The following is a 25,362-nucleotide window of genomic DNA, read 5'->3' on the forward strand; positions in this document are numbered from 1 at the left end:
ATTTCCCATCTCCGAATGAACTTCCACTCACTAGAGCAACTCCACAGAATCAGTTAAGCAGCCAATAAAGTAAATGGAACAGACCGGGCAACTAAGTGTAACATTTTTGCCCTTTATATAGTTACCTGAGGCAAGTTCAAACGATAGGCAAGTTTCATAAGTTTATGCAACTCCCCCACACTTAGCTTCCATGATATTGAAGCAGAATTTACAGAATTGCACTAGGTGGCATCAATTGATTTAGAGGATCGCTATAATATATAGAACAACTTAGCTACATTTCAGGACCTCCTTTTGAAGCAACACAATAGCTGAGTAGGGAAGATGGAAACAAAAGGACTTGCTGCAAAGGATATAATTTACAAGCTATTTAACAGGGCGAAGCCCTTTGCTGCTGTAATTTTTTTGCAATTTGGGTTTGCAGGAATGGATATCATCGGAAAAGTTGCACTCAATGAAGGGATGAGCAATTATGTATTTGTGGTCTACCGCCATGCGATTGCCACGGCTCTTATTGCCCCTTTTGCCATCATACTGGACAAGTCTCTTTCTCTCTCTATCTGCTTGTGAATCCTGCCTTTATTTATGTATAAGCCACTATATGCCTCTAGTTTTATGTCCATGATCAACTGCTCCAGTAATAAAATGTACATATCAAATAGCTGAACATACTTTTCAACAGGAAAATAAGGCCGAAGATGAGACTCTCAATATTTGCAAAGATCCTGGTTCTCAGCCTACTCGAGTAAGTCTCGAATCAGATCCTGTTTTCTCAGTATCAATTGTAGAATACCTACTAATGACTTTTATATGGCTCCAATTAACAGACCAGTTATAGACCAGAACCTCTACTTTTTGGGCATGAAATACACCACAGCGACCTTTGCTGCAGCCATGAGCAACATTCTTCCTGCCATAACCTTTCTGATGGCCTGGATCTTCAGGTGAATAATACAGCATTCTTCCAACTTCAATCGGAAACTGTAAAGCTCAAAGTTCATAACAAATAAAGCCTTACATGCATATGTAAACAAGAATGCTAGATGCACATACATGCACACGCAACCGTAAAAGCAAGTAATAACTTTCTTGTAATAAGATAAGGGTTGAATAAGCTCTAAAGAACATTTATGCTAGGCTTGAGAAGGTGAAATTAAAGAGTATTAACAGCCAAGCAAAGATAGTTGGCACTGTTGCCACCGTTGGAGGTGCCATGCTCATGACACTACTTAGAGGACCAGTTATTAAGCTGCCCTGGACAAAAGGAACCACCAGTCCTGAACATCAAAGTGGTGGTATAAATCTTCAAAATTCAATCAAGGGCGCACTCTTTATCACAATTGGATATTTCGGTTGGTCTTGCTTCATGGTTTTACAAGTAAGAAATGACATGATACAATGTATACAAGAAATTTGTAGTATATCATGATAAGCTAATTTCTTTCCTCTACATTTCTAGGCAATTACACTTCAGGCATATCCAGCTGAGCTCTCTCTCACTGCTTGGATATGCCTACTGGGAACAGCTGAAGGAGCCATACTGGCACTAATAATGGAGAGGGGAAAGGCTGCAGTGTGGTCCATAAACTGGGATACTAAATTTCTTGCAGCTTTATACAGTGTAAGAAAAACATGGCCAAAACAAGCACAAGCCCTTTACTTTTTGGAAAGTGATCGTGTTATACATGTTTATTACCAGTTCCCCAGCAAAAGTGTTACTATTAACTCCAGTTCTAGCATTCCTCCATCTGCATCATTGAGGCTCTAGTAATTCCATTCTCAAAATGTCAGCATATTGGAACCAAACCAGAAGATGTTTTATTGTAACAGGAACCATTGAAAATACAAATGATGAACCAAAAAAATTAAGGAATTGGTCATAAAAGATAAGAAAAGAAAGCTCAGTATCACCAAAAGAGTATATTTGCTATTATAAAACCACTTTGTTCACATTATATGCAACCACTACATAGATGTTCTATGTGCATAATCAGCTGAGATTGCATTTCAACCATATGCAGGGTGTTTTCTGCTCTGGACTTGCTTATTATATCCAAGGAGTAGTCATGAAACAAAGAGGCCCTGTTTTTGTGACAGCTTTTAGTCCTTTGAACATGGTTATTGTGGCTGTCTTAAGCTCTTTCATACTGCATGAGCTAATGGATCTGGGAAGGTAACAATTTACCATCTCACCCGCAAGGAATAACTATGGCTATGCAAACACATAGCTAACATCATATTTTGCAGGGTGCTTGGAGCCATTACCATAGTTGTTGGCCTTTATCTTGTTGTATGGGGTAAAAGAAAGGACTATGATTGCCCGTCTATTGAAGGACTTCCAACAGACATTCAAATGATGAGTGCAGATACCAAGTGCAAGGAAAACAATAATCATGAGGTTGTCAACATTAATTCATCCAAAGAAGGAGCTGTCACTGGAGATGAAGTATAATGACAACAGTTCTCAGATTCTATATAGTCATTCTGAAAGTTGATTTAACTCCATGTGAAACAGTAGACTTCTTTTCTGTACCCCCTGTTCATGATGACTCCAGGGAAAGGTAGAGTATATTCTAATTGTAATGCGACTAAAGCCAGTCTAACATAATGACGGCATATGTGGTGTAGAGTCACTTGACCACTGCAATGTTTTTTAATGTCAATTATCATAAGACATTTACCCCAGATAAGGATATGTGGGTGAGTAATTGACATGTTATATTTCTTGACAAGCATGCATTTGAGGACACCAGTCAGCTTGTGGAATTGTGAACACTCTACATGCTGATAGAACATGGCATCTAACAATTTTATCCAAGACCATGGCAATTGGGTACTTGAAAATGTGGTATTTGTCCCAGCTTTGTTCTTCAATACCTAGATATGTACCCAAAACATCAACCTCTCTTGTAACATATTTTGAGGAGAAATAGATGTTGAAACTCATAAGAGGGACAAGAAAACATCAAGAAAGGTCACATCAGGAGCTCTAGAAACTGTTTACTTTGGCAGGCATAGAACCGCCAATGTAACAGCCCTGCCTATTGAATAATTGAAATCATACCACTTTTTGAGACTTATTCTGAATTAATACACCCACCTCATCTTAATTGAGCAGCCAGATCTTAAATACATATGCTAATATCCAAGTTCCAATAGAAAAACTACTGGCCATGTGTGCTTAATTCCTGCCAAACTCTAAAGAAGCAGGCTAAGGCAATATAGACCAAAACCACATCAATTTGAGGAGAATCAATCAGTTAAAGCATATGCAACGTTTGCAATTCAAACAACAATTCTTTTCCCACTACATGTTGTGGGCTAAATAGATTCTTGTGAATTTCAAGTCCAACGCCCAGCATAAAATAGAAAGTAAATAATGTATCCTACACAATGAAAAAATAACAAGTGTATTCTTCCTCATCAAAAGTCAAGATTTAGACATGTCATCATTTTGCCTCTGCAGGACTTTCATTTTTTCCAACTAATGCCCAGTTCATTTGGAATAATGCTATCAAGTTACTGCATTAGATTGAAATCGCATGAAACCCACTTCTTGCAAGTGTGGACGCTATGCAACAATGAAACCAGACACTATACTGTACATTTTGTACAAATGTTACAATCCGTTCCATAAGTTTCCTTCAGCATAATTCATCCTATTACAAACAATCAGTTCTATTTTCTGTACTTTCAGTTTATCATCCCGCAAGGCACCTTGTCTATCACCATGAGAATCTACATAATTTTAGCCGCTAATAAATTTATGAAGAGCTCTAACTTCAATTCAGTAACAAAATCTCCACAAGCTAGAGGACAAACATAACAACATCTTACACTGATTTTGCCCACTTCAAGATAGTTGTTTTCCTTCCTCTTTTCCGTATATTCTCTGAAGTTCACGTGTTGCAGCTACAAATGATTCTGAAGATAAGGAAATAAAATCAACACGCAACTCATAAGAACATGAGAAAGGCCATGGAATGAACCATAATAATAAGTAAAAAATAATGCATCACCTTTCCAAAGACGAAAGGATTTTTGGTTGATGGGTGACCCAGTAATTGTCTGAATTACATCAAACAACAGATTTTGTGGAGTATTCCTCAACTCTTGAACAATCCCATAAACTGTCTTGCCATTCTCAAAGTATATGTGATTGTTTGGATGTTTAGTTTTAGATCCAGCATGACGCTCAAACTCGTAGGCATTAATCGCCTACAAAACAACATCATAGGTACTTGTAGCAATAAAAGCAGTTACATAATCATGCAAGAATTTAGAACTTTTGCAGTTTCACTGACCTTGGTATGATTACATGTCTCACAACCACATAGATAACCAGAACCTTTTATGGTGCCCCTAAGTTCTTTCTGTCACGCAATATAAAATGTATAAGTGTCAGAAAAGCCAATTTCAAGCTGAAGTAATGGCGATCAAAGCTTACCTCTCGTGACCACGCAATATACTTCACGGGTACTCCATCTAGTATACCAGTTGACAGCAAACTTCGAACATTAGAAGGGAAATTATTTGGAGGAGGTTTTTTAATTACTTTATGTTCCTCTTTTTTCCTTGAAATAATTTCTTTACTAGTAACTATTTCAGTGGCTTTTGCAAGTGCATCAGCATTTGACTCAACTGACACCTTTCCTTTCACTGTTTCAGATTTTAGAACTGAAGATTGACCCATTAGTAAGTCATAACTGCATATGAGCCTTTCAGAAGCACTCAAATTATCATCATCAGAAATTCCACCAAAAGATATGATCTTACTTTCTCCCTTACCACAATGGTGGGCCAATGACAAATTATTGTCGTCAATTGTGTTGTAGCTTTTAGACCCTGACATATGATGATCTTCAGTATTGTTGTAAGAGTGATCTATACATGCAGCTATTTGAGCTTCTTTATCAAAAAGTTGCCCTGTATGGGCAATATTACTATCATCCATGCTGAAAGGCAGCTCAATTGATTCAACAGCACCATTCATGTTTAAGGAATGACTCACTGCTCCTTCATTTATACCAAAATTTTGGAAACTTAGTGCTCCTGTGTTTTTTCCATCTTTATCTAGAGATGTATTGAGTGATATACTACCATTTTCCTTGTATGCAGGACCTATTGAAGTCCCATCACAGCCATGATGGTTGCCAGGTTGATCCACTGATACGAAATCGTTATCCTCCCTCATGAAGGAAGTTCCAATTGACATCACATTTTTATCTGCTCTACTGAAAGAAAGTCCCATAGAAACAGAATTATCATCTGTGTTGACAAACGCATGAGGCACTGACACATAACCGCTGTCCTTTCTGTCATATGTGTGGCCAAATGAAGGGATGAGATTTTCTGTATCCTTGACTTGGCTGACTTTAACTTTTCTGATACCCCCATAATTAAGACCTGTCTTAGGATCTTCCAGGGAATTAGATATTGATAAACCAAATGAGAAATCACTTTCAACACAATCCTCAATAACCTTTCGTTTCATACTTATATTTCCCAAGTCAACTGATGGAACATTTCTCTGACCAAAGTTGATAGTCCTTGCAGTCTCAGGGTCAAAAAGCCTTTGTGTGAATTGGTTTGCAACTGAATGGAAAGTGGAAGAATGTCCCCAATGAGAAACATTTGAATTTAGAAAACCAGAGAATGAATTGGAATTTGGAGCTTCAACTGCTTGCTTTTTATTAGGGAACAACTCTGCCTCAGCACTTTCCATAAGCCATTGATGAGAATTTGTTGGCTCAGTTCTTGATGAAGTATTGTAAGCCATCTTGGAATGAATCTGATCTCAATGATTTTGCTACTTAAAGGCCCAAATTCTGGAAATAGTACTGTTAAGTACAAAATGTAGCTAACTACTTATGATTTTTCCACGAGCCATGATCCCAAAATCCCAGAACTGAAGAGCAAATCAGGTGGAGTATGCTTAGTACTTTCATTCAAAATTTAAAAGATATGACCTCGTGTAAAGGAAAACAGAAATTGCATTCAAAAGCAACAAGTCACAACAATATTTTGAGTCAACAGACAGACTCCACTTTAGACTAACTGAGCTTCAAGAGTGTTCTGACCATAGGAGTAAACTCATCTGAAAAAAGCAGTATAAGATCAAAAGTACTCTCCCCAAAAGCACCAACCTTCCATTTAATCCTGAGTACTGCATTTTATGCCTCCATAAATTTCAATCAGAAGTTCAAATTTCTACATAGCAGGTTTTTGGAAGTTGAAGGCTGAACGGAAATGAATTACTCGGATCTTATGCTCTAATCGGTTTACAAAATTTTCCAAAACCATTCTATATACGTTTAAAAGATTACCCAGTCCCCGTTCCCCAGTTTAGAGAAAACGAAAGCGCATCACCCAGCTCTAAGTAGTCAGAGAAACAATTAACCATTCAAAAAATCTTTCACTATCTAACTGAATAATTGCTCAAGTTTGATCAGCAATTTACACAAAGCAATAACTCTATCTACCTAAAAGCTGCAACTTCTTTCAAAATCAGTTAGAAGGCAAATAACAACCAGAAAGACGAATAAAAGACCAGCGTGGATTCCTTTAATATTCTGAAACAAACTGATTAAATCCAAAACACTCAGATATCTTTCATTATTTTTTTTCTTAGGTAACTAAAAAAGTTTATTAAATATCTGGGAATACTCACAAGCAACAAAAACGGCACAGTGAGGTACATTACGAGCTACATCATTTAACAATCAGCAAACAAACGCGAACTAACACTATCAGAGCAAAAACTCTACTTAATACGAATATTCCAAAATTTCAATCAAGAGAAAACTCCCAACTGGCAAGGATATCTTCAATCTAACTGTAGTACTTTCGCCACATAGCGGAAGTCGTGCAGGCAACACTCTGAGAAACCTTCATATGGAACCAATTGACCTACAATGTCACCATCAATTACTGACGGAATCACAATCCTCTTATTTTCTCCAATAGAACTCTAGGCCACAGCACAGGCACTTGCCATAACAAATAACGGATTCATACTAGTACTATTTTTCACTATCTTCAAGTAAATAACCTCAAGATTAGTTCAAAAAAATTCTCTGTTAACACAATAATAAATCCCAATCGAAGTCCGTCACCATTTTTAAGTAGCTATATCGTCAAGATTATTGGTTCATTCTGGTAATTGAACAAATAAAACAGCCAAAAGAAAACCGTAAAATACTAGAATGGCATTCGATTTTTCAACAGCTAAGTAAAATTGAGACTAAAGTAATTCAGACGAGCTACTTACTTTCACAAGGACACTAAAATTCATTCCTCTACATTTTCCCTCTCAGCTGGAATACTAGAGACTAGATATACTGGCTTCAGCTAAGCTCTCTTGAACTATAAATCAATCACGATTTTCCTGTCCAGAAAATAATCGAAATGCTCTCGCAAAGACAAAGAGTGATCATAGTGATAGCATAGTGTAAAAGTAACACTCAACAAGAAACGAATACTCGAGATTGCACAAAAAGTAATGACAAGAACGATATAAATTTGAATACGAACCTGCGGTTGTAGGAGAAATAAAGATGACCGTAGTTGTCAACGAAATCAACAACTTCTCCGGCTACGAACACGGAACCGGCGAAGTAGGATATCGGCGAGATCTAAGTCATGAGAGCTTGTCATGAACCTGGAGAATGGCACTGATAATGTGGTGCAGTCGGTCAGCGGAATCGGTGAGTGAGACTTGGATTTTCTCCGTAGACGTGGGGAAAGAACGATTTATCTGGTCCGTTCAACGGACTGTTATGTTATGAGCTCGTCGGGATCAAGAATCAAGCCGCTTCCATGGAAGATCTTGGATGCACCAGATTATAGCCCGGGGGCTGGGACCTGTGGGACGTGGCTTTTTGAAAGAGCGGGTATGATGTAATCGGAATTGGGCCCACATTATAAGAGAATTTGCTTTCCAGGCTGACCCACATGGGATGTGAAAATACATTGTTCATCCTTAGTGTTTGGAGGATGGCCCAATTCCATCACTATTGTTTTCCACAAACACATTTGGTCCTTTATATTTCAAGTTTTGACCAATTAAGGACAATTAACAATTAATCTATGAATTTCGTTTGAATTTAACATTTAATGGGTCAAGTATGACCATATGTAGAGTGTGAGAGGCACATTTGTGAGTCAAAAAAGTCAAGCTGTGACAAAAGCTTAGCAGACTCATTTCTTACTCCCCATATTGAGCTAATTATTAAGCAAAAGGAACGGCCATAATTTGGGATTGGCCTATTGTTGAATCCCTATTTTTAAAGAGAAATTATGCTTTTAGATTCTTGAAATAAAGCCAATCAACGGTCAATCTACACCATTACTTACTTCGTTTTATGCTTTAACTCTTTGATTTGATGTGGTTTTTGCTTGAATTTGCACCAATTTGTTTCTGGTTTTTTGCTAGGGTCCACGAAACAGAAGGGGGGGAGGGGTCATGATTAAGAGCCGAAAGTTAAAAATGGGTGGAGACAAGTGAAAAAAAAAGGCGAAGAAAAATGAGTTTGCTAGTTTTTGTCGTTGCTGGAATCTTTTGATTTATATGTGTACCTCTCATGCACTTTATTTGATCATAAATAAATAACTAATTAAATCAAAATTAAGAGACCAATATCAATTGTCCTTAATTGGTCAAAAATTAAAATTTAAGGAATAAAACGTGTTTGTAATGAAACAATAGAGGGATGAAATTAGTTCATCCCCCAAACAATAGGGATGAAAAAGGTATTTTCATTTTCTCACATGGTGTTGCATAACTTTAATTTCTCTCTCTCCCTCTCTCCCCTTTTCCCTTTTTTTTTTCTGAAGTTTTGTTTTCGTACTTATTGTCGACGAGTAAACGTCAGCTTCAAGATTTTCACTTTGGTAACCAGGCTATCTTTTTTCAACGAAATATTTCCAATCAAGCGGTCGACGCTAGGCTCAAGGGACATCTGCCGAAAGATTTTCTTACCATGCCCTCGAGGTCCCCGAGATATGAGTTCAAATCAAAAACGGAATACGGATAATACATTCCTTAGCATCGTTCGAAAGTAAGCAAAGAATGACCGTCGAAATTGGGAAATAATTCTCTCATGAATGAATTATAAACGGAAATATTACATACGTACTTATCGTCGTCATATCTTCAAGTTGGGACGCCAGAATAGCATATTTCTCCATTTAAATGCATTTTACTAACATTGAACCAATTTCACTCATTGAGATTGAATGAGAAGAACATAATACACGCCAATTAGCTTATCCAAATACTCTCCCCTTCACTACCTACCTCCCTCCCTCCCCCCGCCCCCACTCTTTCTGGGATTTGGATATTTAGGTACTTCCACAAAGTCATCTGTGAAACTTCAACATGGTCAGGCCTGAGGTCAATTACAAGATTAGTAATGCAACGTGTAATCCTAAACAGATCATATTGGGCCTCGAAAGTGGACTTCCCGTTTGTGTTTTTAACCTGCCAAACCTGTCCCAATTCAGATGGTACGTTCTCTGTCTTAGGATCCAACGGTTAGCAAATATCATCTATTCCTTAATGAGCTAGAAATGAAACTAGTAACTTTATCTATATTATCTTCCGCTATTTTAATCTGAAGGGAGGTTCAACCGGACCTATAGAAAATCGATAGTACTATATCATCATCGGATCAAATCAAATTGATGCGTAATGCACCCATCCGACTGAACCCATCTGTCACTAATTCTTAACCGACATGCTCGTTTTCTTTTTCTTATTTATTTATTTTTATGTTTTTGTGCAGAGGATGACAGCTTTAATTAACTTGTTGAGAGAGGGGGGAACCATACATTAGCAAGTCAGATTGAAGCAAAATTCTCATTCCAGGTAAAACTATTTAACAAAATTCTTTTCCAAAAAAAAAAAACGAACTAACAAAATTTGACAAGAGGCTATTAAGGGACAAAAATCAAAAACATCATTGACCCAAAAATCAACCTCTCGGGTGTCGGAACTCCCTTTCCGCTTATCAGTTCCTTGACAGAAATCAGCCGCCTTCTTCCCTTCAAAAAAAAAAAAATAAAAAAAAAATAAAAATTCTTCACCTTCTCATTTACAGCTTCGCTTCAATCAGTCACCACCAAAAATTTCCCCCATCTTTCCCGAACTGGTGCAAAAATCATGAAATAAAAGCGTGCTTCTGCAAAGGCTGGACCATATACCTCGATTAAACTGCCAGAAGAACAAGGTACGATAAAGCCGCATGGCCAACAGTGCCCAGACAAATTCAGGCACTTACTACTGCGTCTCGTGCTCCCTGCTGTTCTACATGAATGTATACTGCAGAAAGCCGTCCTGTACCAATTCATCGTGAACTTCAGCTGCCCGCCATCGCCCGCAAAAAAGTTTCGCATCTTTAAACGTGTCAAAAGCCCACGAACCCCGCCTCTGACCAGCGTGTGATTTTGTCACGTAGTGCTTCGAGGGACCGACTGACGCAGCACCATGCAATCGAGAAGCAAACAAGTCGGCTTAAGCCAGTAATGAATGAATAATCAGAGCCCCAAATTGTGCACATTTTCCATCTTTGAATGTCGTCTCGATTGTCTCTCCTGCTATTGGTTGATTGAGAACATAGGAGTGGTCTGGATGCATTTCTCTGCCCTGGTCAAGAACAATAGCTCTTCAGCTTGAACCTTGGCAACTGCAGCACAAGTTGATGATGATAGAACCGTGGGTTGCGCTGCTGCTTCTGTTCGAGGCACGGTGGCGTTGGAACTGATGGGTGGAGCAGCCTTGTCGGTTTGGGATACATTTACTTTTTTTGTTTGGGATACATTTACTTGCACTGAGAAAAGTGAATTAACTGGCCTGTGATCAGAAAATTTTGATTCCCCCCTTGCATACCACAACTGCTTTAGTCCCTCCCCCTTCCACAGTATCCTGTCACACCTGTAACAAGATTACAAACTATCAAAATCAAGATGCACTGGTTCGTGACATGTGATGAATCTTAAGAATGGAGTAATTATTTTTGTGACGCAAATTATTTTATAAAGGTTAGTCCAATTGGTTTGGGAGAGTGCAAAATACACAAGAAATATATATATATTTTTTTAAAGTTGCTGGTGATTCTCCTTTCTAGTTCTTGAGTAATATAATAGTGACACAATTGGAATTTTAACTACATCAGCTTCACGGAGCACATGATTGATTCCAAATGAAGAGGGTTAAAACAAACCCAAATAACGTTAAGTTAAAGCATGCAAACGTGAATTTGGGATTTTTTTTTTCAATTTCTTTTAGGTTGTCACTGAACATGCCTCAAATTTCAGACATTTTAGGTCTAGTTCTTTGACCTTATTTTCTTCTTCGTTAATTAGCATCTTTCGAGTGAAAACATGACATGTGATAATGGTTTGCTCCACAATTTGTCAACGGTTATTACAATATTCTAATGGTTTGCTCATTTCCCATCCCGACTGCTGCTATGAAATTTGTTTGGTTTTTTAAGAATCGTTGTATAAATTTGTGGTACAGACTATAGAGGCCCCAGCTGAAGTTGTGGTCAAAGGTTAGATATTTTAGAACAACAGAAGAGTCTAATAGCAGAAGAATAGAATACTTGTATCCTCAAAGCTGTCCAAATAAAGCCAAAACGTCAAATGTAACAAAGGTGGAATGCTACCAAATGAGAGAAGCTGATTGGTTCCATTGGCCTTTAGTGGCGGCAAAACAGATTTGGCAACCCTACAATTATTACTTTGACTTTTGGAAGCATGTTGAAATTTAGACCGCATTGGTATGGTTGTAATCGCCCTTTTTTGTGACGTTGGAGTTTAGGAATTCTACCCCTTGTCTCTCTCAAATTTATCACAATATGTGACGGGTCTTAGTTGACCATCTCTCCTTACCCCTTCCCTCTAAATTAGGTTAGATTAGCTTATAGAATATCTACCGTTGCCGACAAAAAAAAAATATGATTGTAATCTTTTTCTTTGTCATTAGCGACAACATATGTTAACTTAAAATTGTAGAGATGAAATGAACCACCAGATCAGACAAGTACACTACTATATCCTTCCTCTAAGTGATCGATTCTATAGAAAAGTTTAAAGAGTCTCCCATAACCCAATGATTGTGTTGGTGTGGTTCTAACCGGTAAGGAGGACGGGAGCTTATAAACAAATAAAGAAAGGGGTCAGGGATCCAACAAACCAAAACCCGAATATTGGAACTAAAAATGGGAATTTGGCACCATATTCTTACCAAGCAGGAGTGCGCCGCTTCTCTTTAGACGTGGCGGTTTGAAGAACGTAGGTGTCAGAATCTTTGAGGTATTTGTATGTTGGTGCAAAGTAAATCTTGCCTTCTTCCCAACCAATGAAAACACGACCAGCCCTTTGTTCAATTCTTAACTGCCAATCATCCACCAAGGTTGTGTTTAGTTACTGCTAGAGTAATAAATAAATAGTACTACTACAATTCAGCATATGGTATTGGTAGGTAGTATTTTCCTTTATGCTGAAACATTTGAAATACCTGATCCTTCTCTAGGAGTGCTTGCCAGTCGTTCTTTTTGAGTAGCTCAATTGCGTCTCCACCATTAGGATTAGGTGCAAGTCGATAATTTAAATCCCCAAGCCATATTATCTTTCTGCATCCAAATTTAATAGGTTACTCCGCTGGGTCACCATGATTATAAATCTATCCAACAAGGTATGGACCGACTAATTCAAATTTAATAGGAGCAGTACTTATTACTTACTCATGATTCAAAATTCCATCCGGTGGAACTGGTTTTCCCGGCATTGGTATTCCGCAGGGGTGAGAGAACCTTGTCTTCCTCAAAATCTCTATCACATCCGAATTCCTTTTTATCTCATCACCCTCTCTCTCTCCAGAGGCCAAGTGAGTACAAACGAAGCAGAAACTCGTCCGATGCAATATCATACTCATTGATATTGATCCCTACTAACACCACCAGCCAAGGGGTTACACAAAGATCCAATGCAGAATCTTCCAAACAAATTTGTTTTTTTTTTTTACCTAAACAACAACGGCCGCATAGCATAATAACCAGCAGTAGTACCTTATTTCCAAGGTATCCCATGATGCCTCTCCCAACGCAGGAAACCTTCAAACTGGAAATGTGCTTGCGCAAATCTGAACGTACCCACACGCATAAAAATATTCCTACCATCTGCTTGCTGGCCGCCAAGCAGTATTTAATCCCATTCGGACTACTGGGCCCTGTTGACACGGCCGATGGACTGGCTGCTGAAGCTTCTTCACTTGCAAATGAATTATTCGGATCATTCAAACTCAAGTATCTTTCCAACCCTTCTTGCTGGTCTATTCCATTTTCCGGTGAGAGCATGTCCGAGGAGTTGACCCCTGGTTTTGCAGCAAATTGTCGCCGGTCATGTGGGGATTGTGAGGCGGGTAAAGTTGAATCTTCCGGCGGGGAATCATCAGTGGCTGAATGGTGATTTCCATTGAGAGCTTGGCGAATCAGAGAAAGCCATTTGGCAGATGGACCGCTGTCCTCCGCACCCAGTACGTTACCGGCATTAAGAGGCACGATCTCCTGAAAGCTGACGAAATGGACAAGCCGTTAAACGATGGAGAAATCTTCCAACCGAACCTAGCGAGCTTCTCTTGGGGTAATCTTAATAGGATCGCTTTTTGGTTTATGCAACTTTGTAGACCCATTTCGTTTTTTTATTTTTTATTTTTTGAAAACTAGAAAAGAAGTAATTTTTTTTCTTTCAATTTTTGTTCTTATAAAGTAAATCACTGCTTATAACTAACTATGTTCTTGCAAAATGGTCTTGTTCCGGGGGAAAAATTACTGTTAAAAAAAAAGTAGAAAACAAGCATACCCAAGCACATAGATGTCAGCCGGTGTCGATGTTCTCAACCAATCGCCCAAAGTCAATCCCTCATGCGGTGACTTGCCACCTACATTCCACGTCGCCACGAACATCCTATTATGGCGTAGATCCACCACAAAATGGTGCTTAAACATCAAGTAGATGCTATAATAACTTTGATAAAAAAGAGAAAAAAAAAATTACAGACTCCATCAATTTTAATGATGGAGACAAGAAAACACCACACAGTTGTTTGTCCTCTATGGATTTTTTTACTATGCGGACTTAAAAAATTTTCGACAGAAGAATAAGCAGATGGCATTCATCAACAGAATATCTAGACGCGAGCGGTAGAACTGTGATGTCTGTATACATCTAATCCCAACATTTGCGAATAATTTAAAGAATCTTTGAGAAAAAAAAAAAAGGGGAAAAGGTCTAATGTCAGAGAACATTGAATATTAGAAGATGTTCTGAAAAAGAAAGGGGAAAAGTCCCCTTTTTTTTCCGTATGAAAATAAAACCAAATTGTTGCAGTATGAATATTATTATGTTGTACTACTGGAAATCCAATATTATGTGATACTTGATGGAAGTTTACTACTAAGATGAGCAGGATATCAAAGGGGAACTACCTTATCTGCATAAGGCCTTGAGAGATGGTTAACATATTTGCTAAAAAAATATGTCTTTCGGTTAATCAGAGCTGTTATTGCCTTACCTAAGGTCGCGGTTATCTGACGCTGCTGCGGCTCCATCCAGTTCAAGTGTTGGGCTTTCAATTCCATTACGGGCTTCGAGTAACCAACCCTCTGATCATCATCATCATCAGATCAAGACTTTGATCCAAAAATTAAAGAGAAGACGAGACAATGACGTGGCACACAATAGGCAGAGGGGATTCAGGTTCGTTAGAGGCTAACGAAAACCAACTAATCCAAAGTGCCCTTTTTCATGAGCAAATGAAAGAAGCTAATCAATGACGATGGGGAAAGAAGCTAATCAATGACGATGGGGAAAGAAGCAGGCAATATATTATTTTTCCGTCAAACCTCAGCATTTTATACTTTTATTTACTCTTATCCTACGGGGGAAGGGGACAAATTCAATGGAGCCATTGAAATTCAAAAGCGACTAAACCACCCCTTGAATTAGAGGAATTGATGGCGTTTGATACTGGCGAGGAGATTTAATCCCCGAACCAGCGCCGTGACAGGGACCTAAACGCCCATGATCAGGTGGCTAACTGGCGCTGCCGCCTACTAAATGAGCTGAAGTTCAGTAAAACTACTGCTCCCTCCAACCGCAACCTCAGTCGACAGTTTTACGGTACGGAAACAATCGAATGTCAAAAGAGCGGCGCCAGAAAAAATAACCTACCAGCAAAATCCTCCGGCACAACGACGTGGGAGCCTTGATCTGAACAACTCTTCCTTCTCCGTTCAACTTTATCCATCATACCTGATTTAACAACTCTATCAATAAACCTTCGACGTAATTCATAATGCATCAAATATGAATTCCTATGATCGTCTGAAATTACGGAAATCTTACCAGTTACCGCGCAGTCCGAATGAAATTCATCGGCACCGCTCCTTATGTTCAACAATTTTCTGACGACCAGCTTTGGCCATGAGCCCTGCAAAAAAACCAAAAAAGAAGTTCAAGAATTATGCCCGAAAGATCTACGCTTAAACGTCCCGTAGCCCGGAGGCCTTGAGATTTAGCAGTACCTTAGAATTCATCCGTTCCGTTCTCATTGCTCGAAGTTTGCAAACAATCTGCAAATAGAGAGAGAGGGAGAGAGGGAGAGAGGGAGAGGGAGAGAGAGAGAGAGAGGAGAGCCAGTTTGTGTTAGGAGGAGTGGACTTTGGAGCGTGTAGATATCGATCGATTCGGGAATAAATTTTGTGATGCAATTTGAACTAATTTAACACCCCAGTTTAAATAACGAAATTGATCAAATATATTTATGTGGGTGTGAAACATTGGGAAGAAAGGCTGAAATATGTCAACAACTCAAAACTGTTTGGAGGCCTGCTCCCTGTTATAAACAAGTGATAAAAATGGAGCATTCGACGGGTAATATTAATTATTAAAAGACCAATTTGCAGGGGAAACGGAGACAGCTTCTGAGGAAAGCAACACAAGACTTGAGAAAAATGTTACTGGGAAAGGAAGGCAGTACTGTGTTTGTTAAAATACTACTGTGTGTATTTTTATAACACCAGTAGTATTTTAAAGCGGGTGATGGAAGAGAGAGAACGAAGGGGGAGGTGGAGAAAGAGGCCAGTTAGTTCCTTTCTCTTTCAGAATAATAATCTCAGAATTTCGGGCTGAACACTTTACAGAGAGGCAGACAGAGTGGAGGAGCAGCAAAATAAAGGAGGAGGAGAAAAGTTCTAACAAACTTTTTAGGAGTTAAAAGACCAAATCTTGATTATGAATCCATGAATGGTGAAAAAAGAGTCACCTTTTTAAGAAGAGCTCATTGCAGTCAGAGCTACCTATCAGATATAACGAAAAACCGAGCATTAAAATAGACTACTACTCCCCCCAGTGTATACATCGAAAAGAAACCAAAAAAAAAAACCAGGGATGACCAAAATGAGATGCATATCAAATAGTAGAAATTCTATGATCCTGGAAACTCAATCTAATCAACTCTTTAATCAAGGACCTGCAAATGAAGACACGTTTAATATTCTTGCCTTATTTGTAGGGACTTGAATTGTTGAAAAGTTGGAAAGGTGAAGTTTGTGCTCAGAAATCTAAGGATATTAATGCTTTGTGATGGCCCATATCTTATATTCGTACAATCAGTCAGAAGTCTTGAAAGTGGGCAGAAGGTGACACAGAAACAGAGAGGAGGTCAATTTAATGTGTAAAATCGACAACACCAAAACAGAGCATAGAAAAAACAGAGAGGTTGTTGCGAATATGAGAAGGGTATATTACCGGAATGGGGTCAACTGCATTGCTGATGGCGGATGAAATCGAGGCAGGGGGAGAACTTGAAGTCGAAATTTCTCTTTGTTAACAAAATCTGAAAAGTAGCAGCTCGAAAATTCATGAAAAAACTACACCAGTGGAGATAGGCTTTGCTGAGCATGTATGGTATGGGATGGCTGTACAAGGGGGAAAGATCCCTTTCCCTTGGCCTCTTTTCTCTGTCTTTCCTTTTCGTTTCTGTTCCCCAGATTTAGAGACTCCGTAGTCTGCACTTGTGAAGAGAAGAGAGTGATGTATGTAAATGCAAACGTTTGACTCGTAGTATATTGGCTGGTGATGAAGCGGAGGACGCAGAGAAAGACTGGGAGACGTTCCTTGGAAATGCAAATAGGAGCGGTGGCTGAACTATAGATATATATATTAGTAGTGATGGTACTGCGGAGAGAGACGTGGGAACTGGGAAGTTAAAATAGTAGTGGTACTTCGTGAGGACATTGAAGTCAAACAATTAGTGCTTTAGGGGCTTTATGGTCATCCAAAGTGCACAAGTGAAAAGCTTGAATGCATTTTTCTTTCTTAAATTTCCTGGAGGAAGATGAAGCAACTAAATTCAAATAAAATTGGTTTATTAGTTTTTCTAAATGTCAATGAATTTTTTCGGAGAATCATTTCAATTAAAGTAAATAGATCTGACGATTTTAAAAAATATATATTCACTTTTTATTAACTTTTCGAAGAATCATTTTAATTTAATAACTTAATGAATTTAGATTTCAATTTTCAGTTTTATTAAATGCATAGTGAGACTAACTCAATGGTTTATAAGATTATGGAAACCTAATGTGCAACATTGTTCCCTTTTTATAGGAAAATAAAAAAAAAAGGCGATTAAAAGACGTATTTGTTATAAACATAAATATTTTTCTAAATAATCATATATCCAAACATACCTAATATTTTTATCTTCCACTCATTTTATATATTGCTAAGTAGCCAAAATTGAGATCCCATTTTCCCCTTGTTTGTTTTTTAAATCCTATTCCTCATCTGTTATATAAATATATATATATATATATATATATATATATTAAATAGCCGTTGTTTGTTTACCTCTAAACTTCACGATAATTTATGACATTGCAACATTACTCCGTCTTGTAACATGCTTCACCCCAAACCGATTGGGGCTACTCATGAGAACTTTTTCTGTAACAACTAAGGACTAAAACCCTGATTTCTTGTTTTGTATGCTAGCCCAATTTAGGATGCCTGGTTCCTGCTTAGAAAGCATCTTCAGTAAGAAAGCAAACGCAGCGCAGGGTTCTTGATTTAGTCCCCGCCGCGGTGATTTTGGTAAAAAGTACTTTTAGATGCTAAAAATACTTTTAAAGTGTTTGGTGAATATCATCTCATAAAATTTGGCGTTGCGGTGCTTTTGATTTAAAAAAAAAGCACTTTTAGATGCTAAAAATACTTTTAAAGCATAGTTATTAAACCCGGTCCGGGAAGGAATCCGGTGAAAGAGGTGGGTCAACGGGTTACTTGTTGAACTGGTGGGTGAGTGGTCCAACTGGTGGGTCACTACATATATTTAAATATTATATTTTATAATTTTTTTGCCATAATAAATATTCAGTTAGTTTAATTTATTATAGATTCATTAATTTTTCTAAGAATTAACAACCTAAATTTAATTAGTAATCCACCAAATTTCAAGTATACAATTTTATCTAAGTGTAATTATCTAGTTTATTTATGAATTTTAAGTGCAAAAGTTTATTAAGAATAATATTTGCCTTTAAAATGATTTGTGTAATATGTTATTTTTAAGTCAATTTCATAATTTATAGAGTTCAAGGAATAATAAAAACGTTATTAAAAGATTCCAAATAAATTTTGTTTTGGAGAAATAAAATAAGAATAAGACTCTAATATATAGTATAAGAACAAAATAACTAATTAATGGTTGGTTGGTCTGGCGGTAATGGTAGTCTACTTCTTTGCATGAGGTCACGCGTTCGAATCTCCAATCTAGCAATGTTTACAAAATTTCCCGTAAATTGGGTTCCTCGTAAAACCGGCCTGTTCAATCGAGTTAACCGATTCAATCGTCGGTCCGTTGAAAAGTCAACGAATTCAATGCAAAAACGATCTTATTAAGAACCTGGCCCGATTTCATGACCGGTTGAACCGCCAGGTGGGCCAGGTTTAATAACTATGTTTTAAAGTGTTTGATGAATATCATCTTATAAATTAAAAGTAAAATTTTTGGTATTAAAAATACTTTTAGCAAAAGTTCAAATTTGGTACTTTTACAGTAACTTTTGTAATTTAAAAAATATAATACCAAATTTAATCATTTTATCCTATATTATGAACTAAATAAAGAGATAAACACTTTTAAAATTTTTTAAATTACACATTATTCAATACAATAAGTACTTATTGAACTATATCTCCAAACAATATATTTAAAAGCACTTAAGCAGTTAATAAGTACTTTTGTTAAAAACTCTAATAAGTAAGTACTTTTCAATAATTTATCACAACCTCAAACGCCAGACATCTATGCTATATATAAAACCTTAAAAAGGGTTTGGGATTAACATTAAAGTTAACATTTTATCGTCACTTTATGAACTTTGTTTTTTGACCCTATAAAAGCTAATTTTATTTTAACTACCTATAACTATCCATGACTATTTTTACTTTTAACTAGTTAAGTATGTGTTTTTAACTTTTTAACATAACTACCCATAAATATTATAACTACCAATATAAAATCATTTTATAAAAAATATTTAAAAGATTAAAATTTTTTTAGTAATAAAAATTTTATGTAAAATATATGACCATACATATTATATATTTTTTGATTGCACACATGTTAGGTGTGCATTGAATAGTAGCTAGTAATTAATAAAGGGAGGGCCTCTGTCGTTGTGGTTGCATGCAACAACAGAGTGCTTCTTACGGTCCAAATTGGATCACACTTCACTCGGTCTGATTTAGGCTTAGACTGTTAATTATAAATTTAAATTGTTTTATTTCAAGTTCTATAATTTTAAAATAAACAATCTAAATTTAAAATGAATCGTTCAAATCGGACCGAGTTAACATGATGAATCATCAATGGTGAAAAGTGCAGAACAATTTCGCCTGCAGTCACACCAGCCCCTCATCCATTACAGACTGACCCGTCAGCGTCGAGGCACTTTGTCATGGTTGGCGTGCCTTTATGAATTTAAGTGTTTGTTGCTTTAAAAAGTACTAGGTTGATCAAATAATTTCTTATGTCATCCGGATTTTACCAAATGGGCTGCTGAACAGTATTAGTCGACGTGGCCAACTCAGAATTTGCAAGGTGTTGGACTGTTTTTCGTGATAAGCCTTGAAAACTCAGTAAACTCCCAAGTCCCAACCTAATTAAGCGCATAATACAATGAATTAGTGGACAGGTGTGCACTGTTTCCATAAATGATGCAGCAAGACTTTCCAAAACAGGGAAAGACTTTGGGAAATTTAGTATGTACGTAAATATGGGCACGCATCAGGCTCCTGGTACGTGTATTTGTAAGTATTTGACAGGTTACACTACTATTTACATCATGTAGAGCTTATGATATCAGCTTCTTCTCATGCTGGAATATAGGTTGCGAATTCTATCTCAACTCTCCTTTGGGGATACATGCGTGCCGGCCGAGGATAATACTATAGAAATTCCAAAAGTTGACTGATCAGTGCGTACATTGTACACAGCAAGTATTATGTACCGGCAAAAACCCACTAATACATTTGATATTGAGTCTTTGACCAGTAAGTTTATTTTATATACCATCGTGTCTTTTGTGTTAATTACATTGACCACCCTTTGGTTGCCTTTCCAACTCGTTAAAACCCCTCCTCCCTCCCAAAATAGAGGATCATCTTTTGATGTTATACAGACTGTCTGTCAATGTATATAAGATTTACTCATAAAATAATATCATTTGTTAAAGAAAGTAATACCACGCAAGTTAGCCAAGATCATTTACACGGATTAATAAAAGATTCTAGATCTCTTCATTTGTTGCCAATTGATTTTGGTGCGGAAATAAAATTCTTTTAACGTATATTACTTTTTGCTTTGTCCTGTTCACGATTTATCTTCTTTTTTTTTTTCACCTATCTTAAACTAACATTTTACTATTAAATTTCAACCAGATAAGCACTACTTACACACAGTGGCGGAGGGAACGGGTGTCAAGCAACAACTGGATGTATACGTACTGGATGCTATGTAACGTGAATCTCGCCCTACGTAGACATGGATCTAGGTAGCTCAACTAGAGAATCCAAATTTAACGTAGATATCTTCAAAGATGGGAACATGTTAAGGATAAAAAACTGTCGGCCGTACGTCGCCCCATTCAGGGATAAATAATTTGTTATGTCCATATGTGTTGGCACAGAATTACCACATCCGTTCTGTAATTTTATAAATCTTAAGCTTACGTAGTTTGGATCCCACATATATACAGAGGAGGGAACAACAGAAGTATTCAAAGTCAGAGAGAACAAAGGACGTGGCTTGCTTCAGAGTAGCCAATACTCATTTCGTAAATCATGCCTAATTGATCCTTGGCATGCACCGTTACACAGGCTATTCAAGAACCAATTCAATGAACCTGACTCGGCTATTTTCACCGAGATAATAAAATAGGGGCGGGACAGAGAAAAATGGGGACAGATGATTTCAGGCTTCAATATTGTTGAAAAGGCAAAATCATTAACCTCCCAGCATTGGAATTAATCATTAAGCAAATTTAATTACCATTAACGAGAAGTCATTTATTATTGGGATAATTTCAGAAACCTGCCCTGAGATTTTTGACTATTTCACTTAGTTTCCTTGAAGTTTTAAAAATTATACTTACCTCCCTTAATTTGATACTTTGGTAGCCAAACCTTAAAATAAGGTCAAAAATTTAATGAATACCCTAAAATGCCCTTATCTTATAAAGTTTAATTCATTCTTCTAAACAATTGTAAAGTAATTTGATACAATTATTTTAAAAAAAGGAGTCTCGAGTTTTTCACGCTAATATTTTTTATTTAATAATCAATTATAACAATAAATCTTTTGCTATGATAAGCTATTTTTTACAGTGTTTTATTGGGAATATAGATTCTTTTTAAGATAGAGAACAAAGTGTTAATTATCTTGTGCTTTTTAAGTTTATGGACTATGTTTTTAATAAAAGTTTACGAACTAGTTTAGTGCTGGAACTACCATAGTTTGTAGTGATTTTGGGTCATTTGTTTTTAATTATTATTGACTTATTCTTGATTTTGATAAAAAAAAAAAAAAAAAGAGTTACAAAAAATTGGATGATATTAAAAGCCATAAAAAAATTACTAGTTTAACGTTTGATCTGGATAGATATTAGCAAAAACATTGATAGTTCTTCTATACTTCTAATGAAATATAAGAGAAATGAATAAGAAAAAAAAAGAAAAAAAATTATAAAATCCATCCTTTGTATAAACATGGCAACAAGAGAGTTTTATTAAAATATTAAGGCTAGAATTATCATTCTAAATCGGTAAGGGAGGTAGGTGTAATTTTGAAAACCTTAAGGGAGCCACATGAAATTATCAAAAACCTCAAGGGAAGTTTCTGAAATTATCCCTTTATTATTTCTGAACAAGAAGCGTAAATATTATTATCAACCTGCATGGAACCGAGGCCGGAGCATGTGGATGTGCGGAGACTTGTTTCCCACTTCACAATCCATCCCCTCCATCCTCCATGATAAACTACGTACCAAGCAGTTGGTAGAAAATGGCAGAAACCTCTCTCTCTCTTTCTCTTTCTTGTTTTTGCACACAAATATAAACGAGTGCCAGCCTATTTGTTAATTTGATGGTATTTCTTAGAGCTTGCGCAATCGATTGCTGTCAAACAGGTGGCTAAAGTTTAAAGAATGTATACGAGTTTTTTAGCTATTCTCTTCCCTTTTCACTTTTCAATTGTTTAATATCTAAACCGACCAAGTGTTGAAAAGCCGTGCTACGGGCATACGTAATTGCCAGAACAACCCACGTCGCTGAAACGATGATTATGCAGTATTAACTATCATTTGGGTAATCAAATTTTGATTCGAGTTATTGTATTGTCCCTTCAATTGAACTATCCTTAAGTAACCTCTAACGTGCGCCTTATTCCTTGACCGGTGTGAAGTTCTGTACGTTTGCTCGTATGTGGGAGGGAGGCGTAAAAGGCCACTGGATTGAAGGAAAATGGTTCCTTATGCCCATAAACGATTTACCGAGTTACTCGTTTGGAAGGAGCAAGTTGGAATTAAAAGGAGCACATTAATCAAAAGGCCATGGTAGGAATAGGAAGCCATGAAAGGTTTGTATTAAAATATTAATCAACTCTGGGCAAGGCAGAGCGGGTGGCCTGTTTCAACTGGTGGAGAAAGATTATGTAGATCGTGCCTAATTAAAATTAGCGTAACCCAATATTTGTTGACTGAATCAATCACTAATTTAATGACCATCATATCGTATAATTCAACCCTATCAATCCCCTTACATAGACAGGCATGTAATTGCATCACTTACTATAATTTTTATTTTATTTTTTTTTAAAAAAAGGCTGTGATGTTTTTTAATCCATTCCCACTGCACTAAAACAAGCCCCACAGTTTCATTTCCAACTTAATAAATGCAAACCGGCACAAATTTGATGCGCCGCGCCCTCTTTTTGTGTGTTTTTGGTTGGAGGGTATGTTTATACGTACTGCTGTGGGAGCTGGAAGGTACTAACGTTCATTAGAGAGAGCGAAAGGAATTCATGCAGAAGCTTCTTTTTTTTATAGTTAAACCATCTAGTAACATGTAAAAATTAATCACTTAATTCTTACGCCTATCGCGTTCTTTCGTTACAGTATCGATTTCTGTTTAAAAAAACAAAAAGTTTTCCTGCTTCTGTAGCAACACATACGCAGGAAAGCATGTAGATATGCGTATACGGTATCCCGTTCACACGGACTCGCTTGTACATGCACAAAAACATTATACATGATGCAAACAACTTACAGCATATCTACTGATCATAAGCAAAACTATGAGAAGTAGTTAAGGATGGCAAGCAAATTTAAAGGAGAGGTTGTAAAACTTTGGATTAAAAACAAAAAAGTCTCATATGATATACTTAATACACAGGAAAGTCCCTCGTGATTTCAAAACGTACAAAACGACGGCTCATGTTTTGAACTAAATTGTAACACTAACGGAATTCAGTAAACTTAACGGAATTCGGTAAATATAACAGAAAATTTAATGGAATCCAATAAACATAACTGTAAACTTAACGGAATCCGAGAAGCTTAACAGCTGAGACCGTCATTTCCGTTAAATTTACCGGATTCCGTCAGTTTTACAATTTAGTTCAAAATATGATATTTCATTTTGTACGTTTTGAAACCATAGGAAGTTTTCCTGTGTATTAGATATACCACATAAGACTTTTTTTTTGTCTTTAACCCTAAACCTTTTTATATCAATGTTGAACTCTTTTTTTTTTGTGGGTTAAAGATTAATTTTATATACACTAATAATGGATACATTGTCATGATTGAACGGATGTTAAATACAACATTTATTCTTTTTTTTTGATGCAAACTTTTTAACCTTTTATCAATTAGAGAATCAATTTTGAAGTTTAGTCTGCATAAACATTCAAAAGGGTTTCCTATCAAATTAAAACGGTAAGGACACCGGTCAGTGACTGACTACAATAACGTTCTTGATTCGAGTTTCGAATCCTCTCCTATTCTTTGATTTCTTTCCCTCTTTTGAGAATTAAAGTCTTCTCTCAAACAAAAAGAACTTCTAAAACGGACTAACACAATAATGTATACAATAAAAATGAAACTTAATTAAGTGGCAGAAAGTATAAGCTCGATCCAGAGTTAAGAGCAGAGGTTCGTACAAACATTATAGGAATAAATAGTAGCATCAGCAATTCGTCTCCCCAAAATAGTGGAGCGGTGCAACATTTCCCACCTGACAATTGCCACACTCTTGAAACACGAAAATAGCTGTGGCCGGTGCATATCGTTTCTTTATAATTGAAAAAATGGACGGAGATATGAAAAAAAAAATTGAAAAAGTAGCACATACATCCATAGGCTCTTGCAATGCAGCCACGCCACTGCTGCCCTCAAGAAAGAAAGAAAGAAAGAAAGAGCAAATGTGCCATCTTAGATCTTACAGTAGCCGTCCCACGTTGTCCGAAGCTCGATATTATTAACCCAGAAAATGTCTTTTCGCATTTGGATTCATGAAAGACGACAACTCATTTACAATTTATAAAGCTGCGAGCGATTGTTGGGAAAGCGAATCAGAAAAGACGGGGAATTAATTATTTCTCCCGGAAACATGATTAGGCGCCGTTATGGGCAGTGGAGATCTAATTACTGGTTTTTACTGCTCCTCGTGTCATATTAGAGACGACGCACTAACTTTAAAAATAAAAATGCGTGCTTGGTTTGTTTGTATATA

At 36.9% G+C, this 25,362-nt stretch overlaps 3 protein-coding genes across 7 annotated transcripts; 1 reads left to right on the forward strand and 2 right to left on the reverse strand.

Moving 5' to 3' along the window:
* The first annotated feature begins 324 nt into the window (after positions 1 to 324).
* LOC113695775 (WAT1-related protein At2g37460) lies at positions 325 to 2,708 on the forward strand. Its single transcript, XM_027214924.2, has 7 exons — positions 325 to 542; positions 683 to 745; positions 828 to 944; positions 1,138 to 1,378; positions 1,460 to 1,621; positions 2,022 to 2,173; positions 2,248 to 2,708. Exons 1-7 carry the CDS (start codon positions 325 to 327, stop codon positions 2,450 to 2,452), a joined length of 1,158 nt encoding a protein of 385 aa, XP_027070725.1. The 3' UTR covers positions 2,453 to 2,708.
* Positions 2,709 to 3,574: 866 nt separating this feature from the next.
* Positions 3,575 to 7,893, reverse strand: LOC113695774 (uncharacterized). 3 transcript variants are annotated; one of them, XM_027214922.2, is made up of 6 exons: positions 7,534 to 7,893; positions 4,448 to 5,908; positions 4,305 to 4,373; positions 4,020 to 4,218; positions 3,838 to 3,924; positions 3,575 to 3,738 (listed from the first exon to the last, which is right to left on the reverse strand). In XM_027214922.2, the coding sequence occupies exons 2-5, from the start codon at positions 5,777 to 5,779 to the stop codon at positions 3,854 to 3,856; spliced, it is 1,671 nt and encodes a 556-aa protein (XP_027070723.1). In that variant the 5' UTR covers positions 5,780 to 5,908; positions 7,534 to 7,893; the 3' UTR covers positions 3,575 to 3,738; positions 3,838 to 3,853. The 3 variants fall into 3 exon arrangements, with proteins under 3 accessions (XP_027070723.1, XP_027070720.1, XP_027070721.1); XM_027214919.2 differs by having other exon boundaries at positions 3,575 to 3,924; XM_027214920.2 differs by lacking the exon at positions 7,534 to 7,893 and adding an exon at positions 7,271 to 7,498 and having other exon boundaries at positions 3,575 to 3,924.
* A 1,939-nt stretch (positions 7,894 to 9,832) lies between these two features.
* LOC113695566 (type I inositol polyphosphate 5-phosphatase 8-like) lies at positions 9,833 to 17,207 on the reverse strand. 3 transcript variants are annotated; one of them, XR_011815648.1, is made up of 11 exons: positions 15,591 to 16,159; positions 15,412 to 15,496; positions 15,238 to 15,318; positions 14,579 to 14,669; positions 13,867 to 13,971; positions 13,074 to 13,578; positions 12,750 to 12,952; positions 12,524 to 12,638; positions 12,251 to 12,399; positions 10,204 to 10,933; positions 9,833 to 10,044 (listed from the first exon to the last, which is right to left on the reverse strand). XR_011815648.1 is itself a non-coding variant. In XM_072052035.1 (11 exons), exons 2-11 carry the CDS (start codon positions 15,615 to 15,617, stop codon positions 10,597 to 10,599), a joined length of 1,698 nt encoding a protein of 565 aa, XP_071908136.1. In that variant the 5' UTR covers positions 15,618 to 15,638; positions 16,816 to 17,207; the 3' UTR covers positions 10,051 to 10,596. The 3 variants fall into 3 exon arrangements, 2 of the variants coding, with proteins under 2 accessions (XP_071908136.1, XP_071908137.1); XM_072052035.1 differs by lacking the exon at positions 9,833 to 10,044 and adding an exon at positions 16,816 to 17,207 and having other exon boundaries at positions 10,051 to 10,933; positions 15,591 to 15,638; XM_072052036.1 differs by lacking the exons at positions 9,833 to 10,044; positions 10,204 to 10,933 and adding an exon at positions 11,962 to 12,158 and having other exon boundaries at positions 15,591 to 16,164.
* Between the last annotated feature and the right edge of the window lie 8,155 nt (positions 17,208 to 25,362).

Source organism: Coffea arabica, chromosome 6c (assembly GCF_036785885.1).
Source record: "Coffea arabica cultivar ET-39 chromosome 6c, Coffea Arabica ET-39 HiFi, whole genome shotgun sequence".
NCBI lineage: Eukaryota > Viridiplantae > Streptophyta > Magnoliopsida > Gentianales > Rubiaceae > Coffea > Coffea arabica.

What these genes read in the sequence shown, in the direction of transcription:
- LOC113695774 (XM_027214922.2), bottom strand. Translation starts at nt 5,779, where the DNA reads ATGGCTTACAATACTTCATCAAGAACTGAGCCAACAAATTCTCATCAA. An exon ending in AGACATGTAATCATACCAAG is followed by an intron (nt 4,219 to 4,304) that starts GTCAGTGAAACT and finishes GTTGTTTTGTAG; the next exon opens with GCGATTAATGCCTACGAGTT. An exon ending in ATCCTTTCGTCTTTGGAAAG is followed by an intron (nt 3,925 to 4,019) that starts GTGATGCATTAT and finishes CCTTATCTTCAG; the next exon opens with AATCATTTGTAGCTGCAACA.
- LOC113695566 (XM_072052035.1), bottom strand. Translation starts at nt 15,617, where the DNA reads ATGAGAACGGAACGGATGAATTCTAAG. An exon ending in GCTGACATCTATGTGCTTGG is followed by an intron (nt 13,579 to 13,866) that starts GTATGCTTGTTT and finishes CCATTTCGTCAG; the next exon opens with CTTTCAGGAGATCGTGCCTC. An exon ending in AAGCGGCGCACTCCTGCTTG is followed by an intron (nt 10,934 to 12,250) that starts GTAAGAATATGG and finishes ATCTTGTTACAG; the next exon opens with GTGTGACAGGATACTGTGGA.
- LOC113695775 (XM_027214924.2), top strand. Translation starts at nt 325, where the DNA reads ATGGAAACAAAAGGACTTGCTGCAAAGGATATAATTTACAAGCTATTT. An exon ending in CTTGCTTCATGGTTTTACAA is followed by an intron (nt 1,379 to 1,459) that starts GTAAGAAATGAC and finishes CTACATTTCTAG; the next exon opens with GCAATTACACTTCAGGCATA. An exon ending in TTCTTGCAGCTTTATACAGT is followed by an intron (nt 1,622 to 2,021) that starts GTAAGAAAAACA and finishes AACCATATGCAG; the next exon opens with GGTGTTTTCTGCTCTGGACT.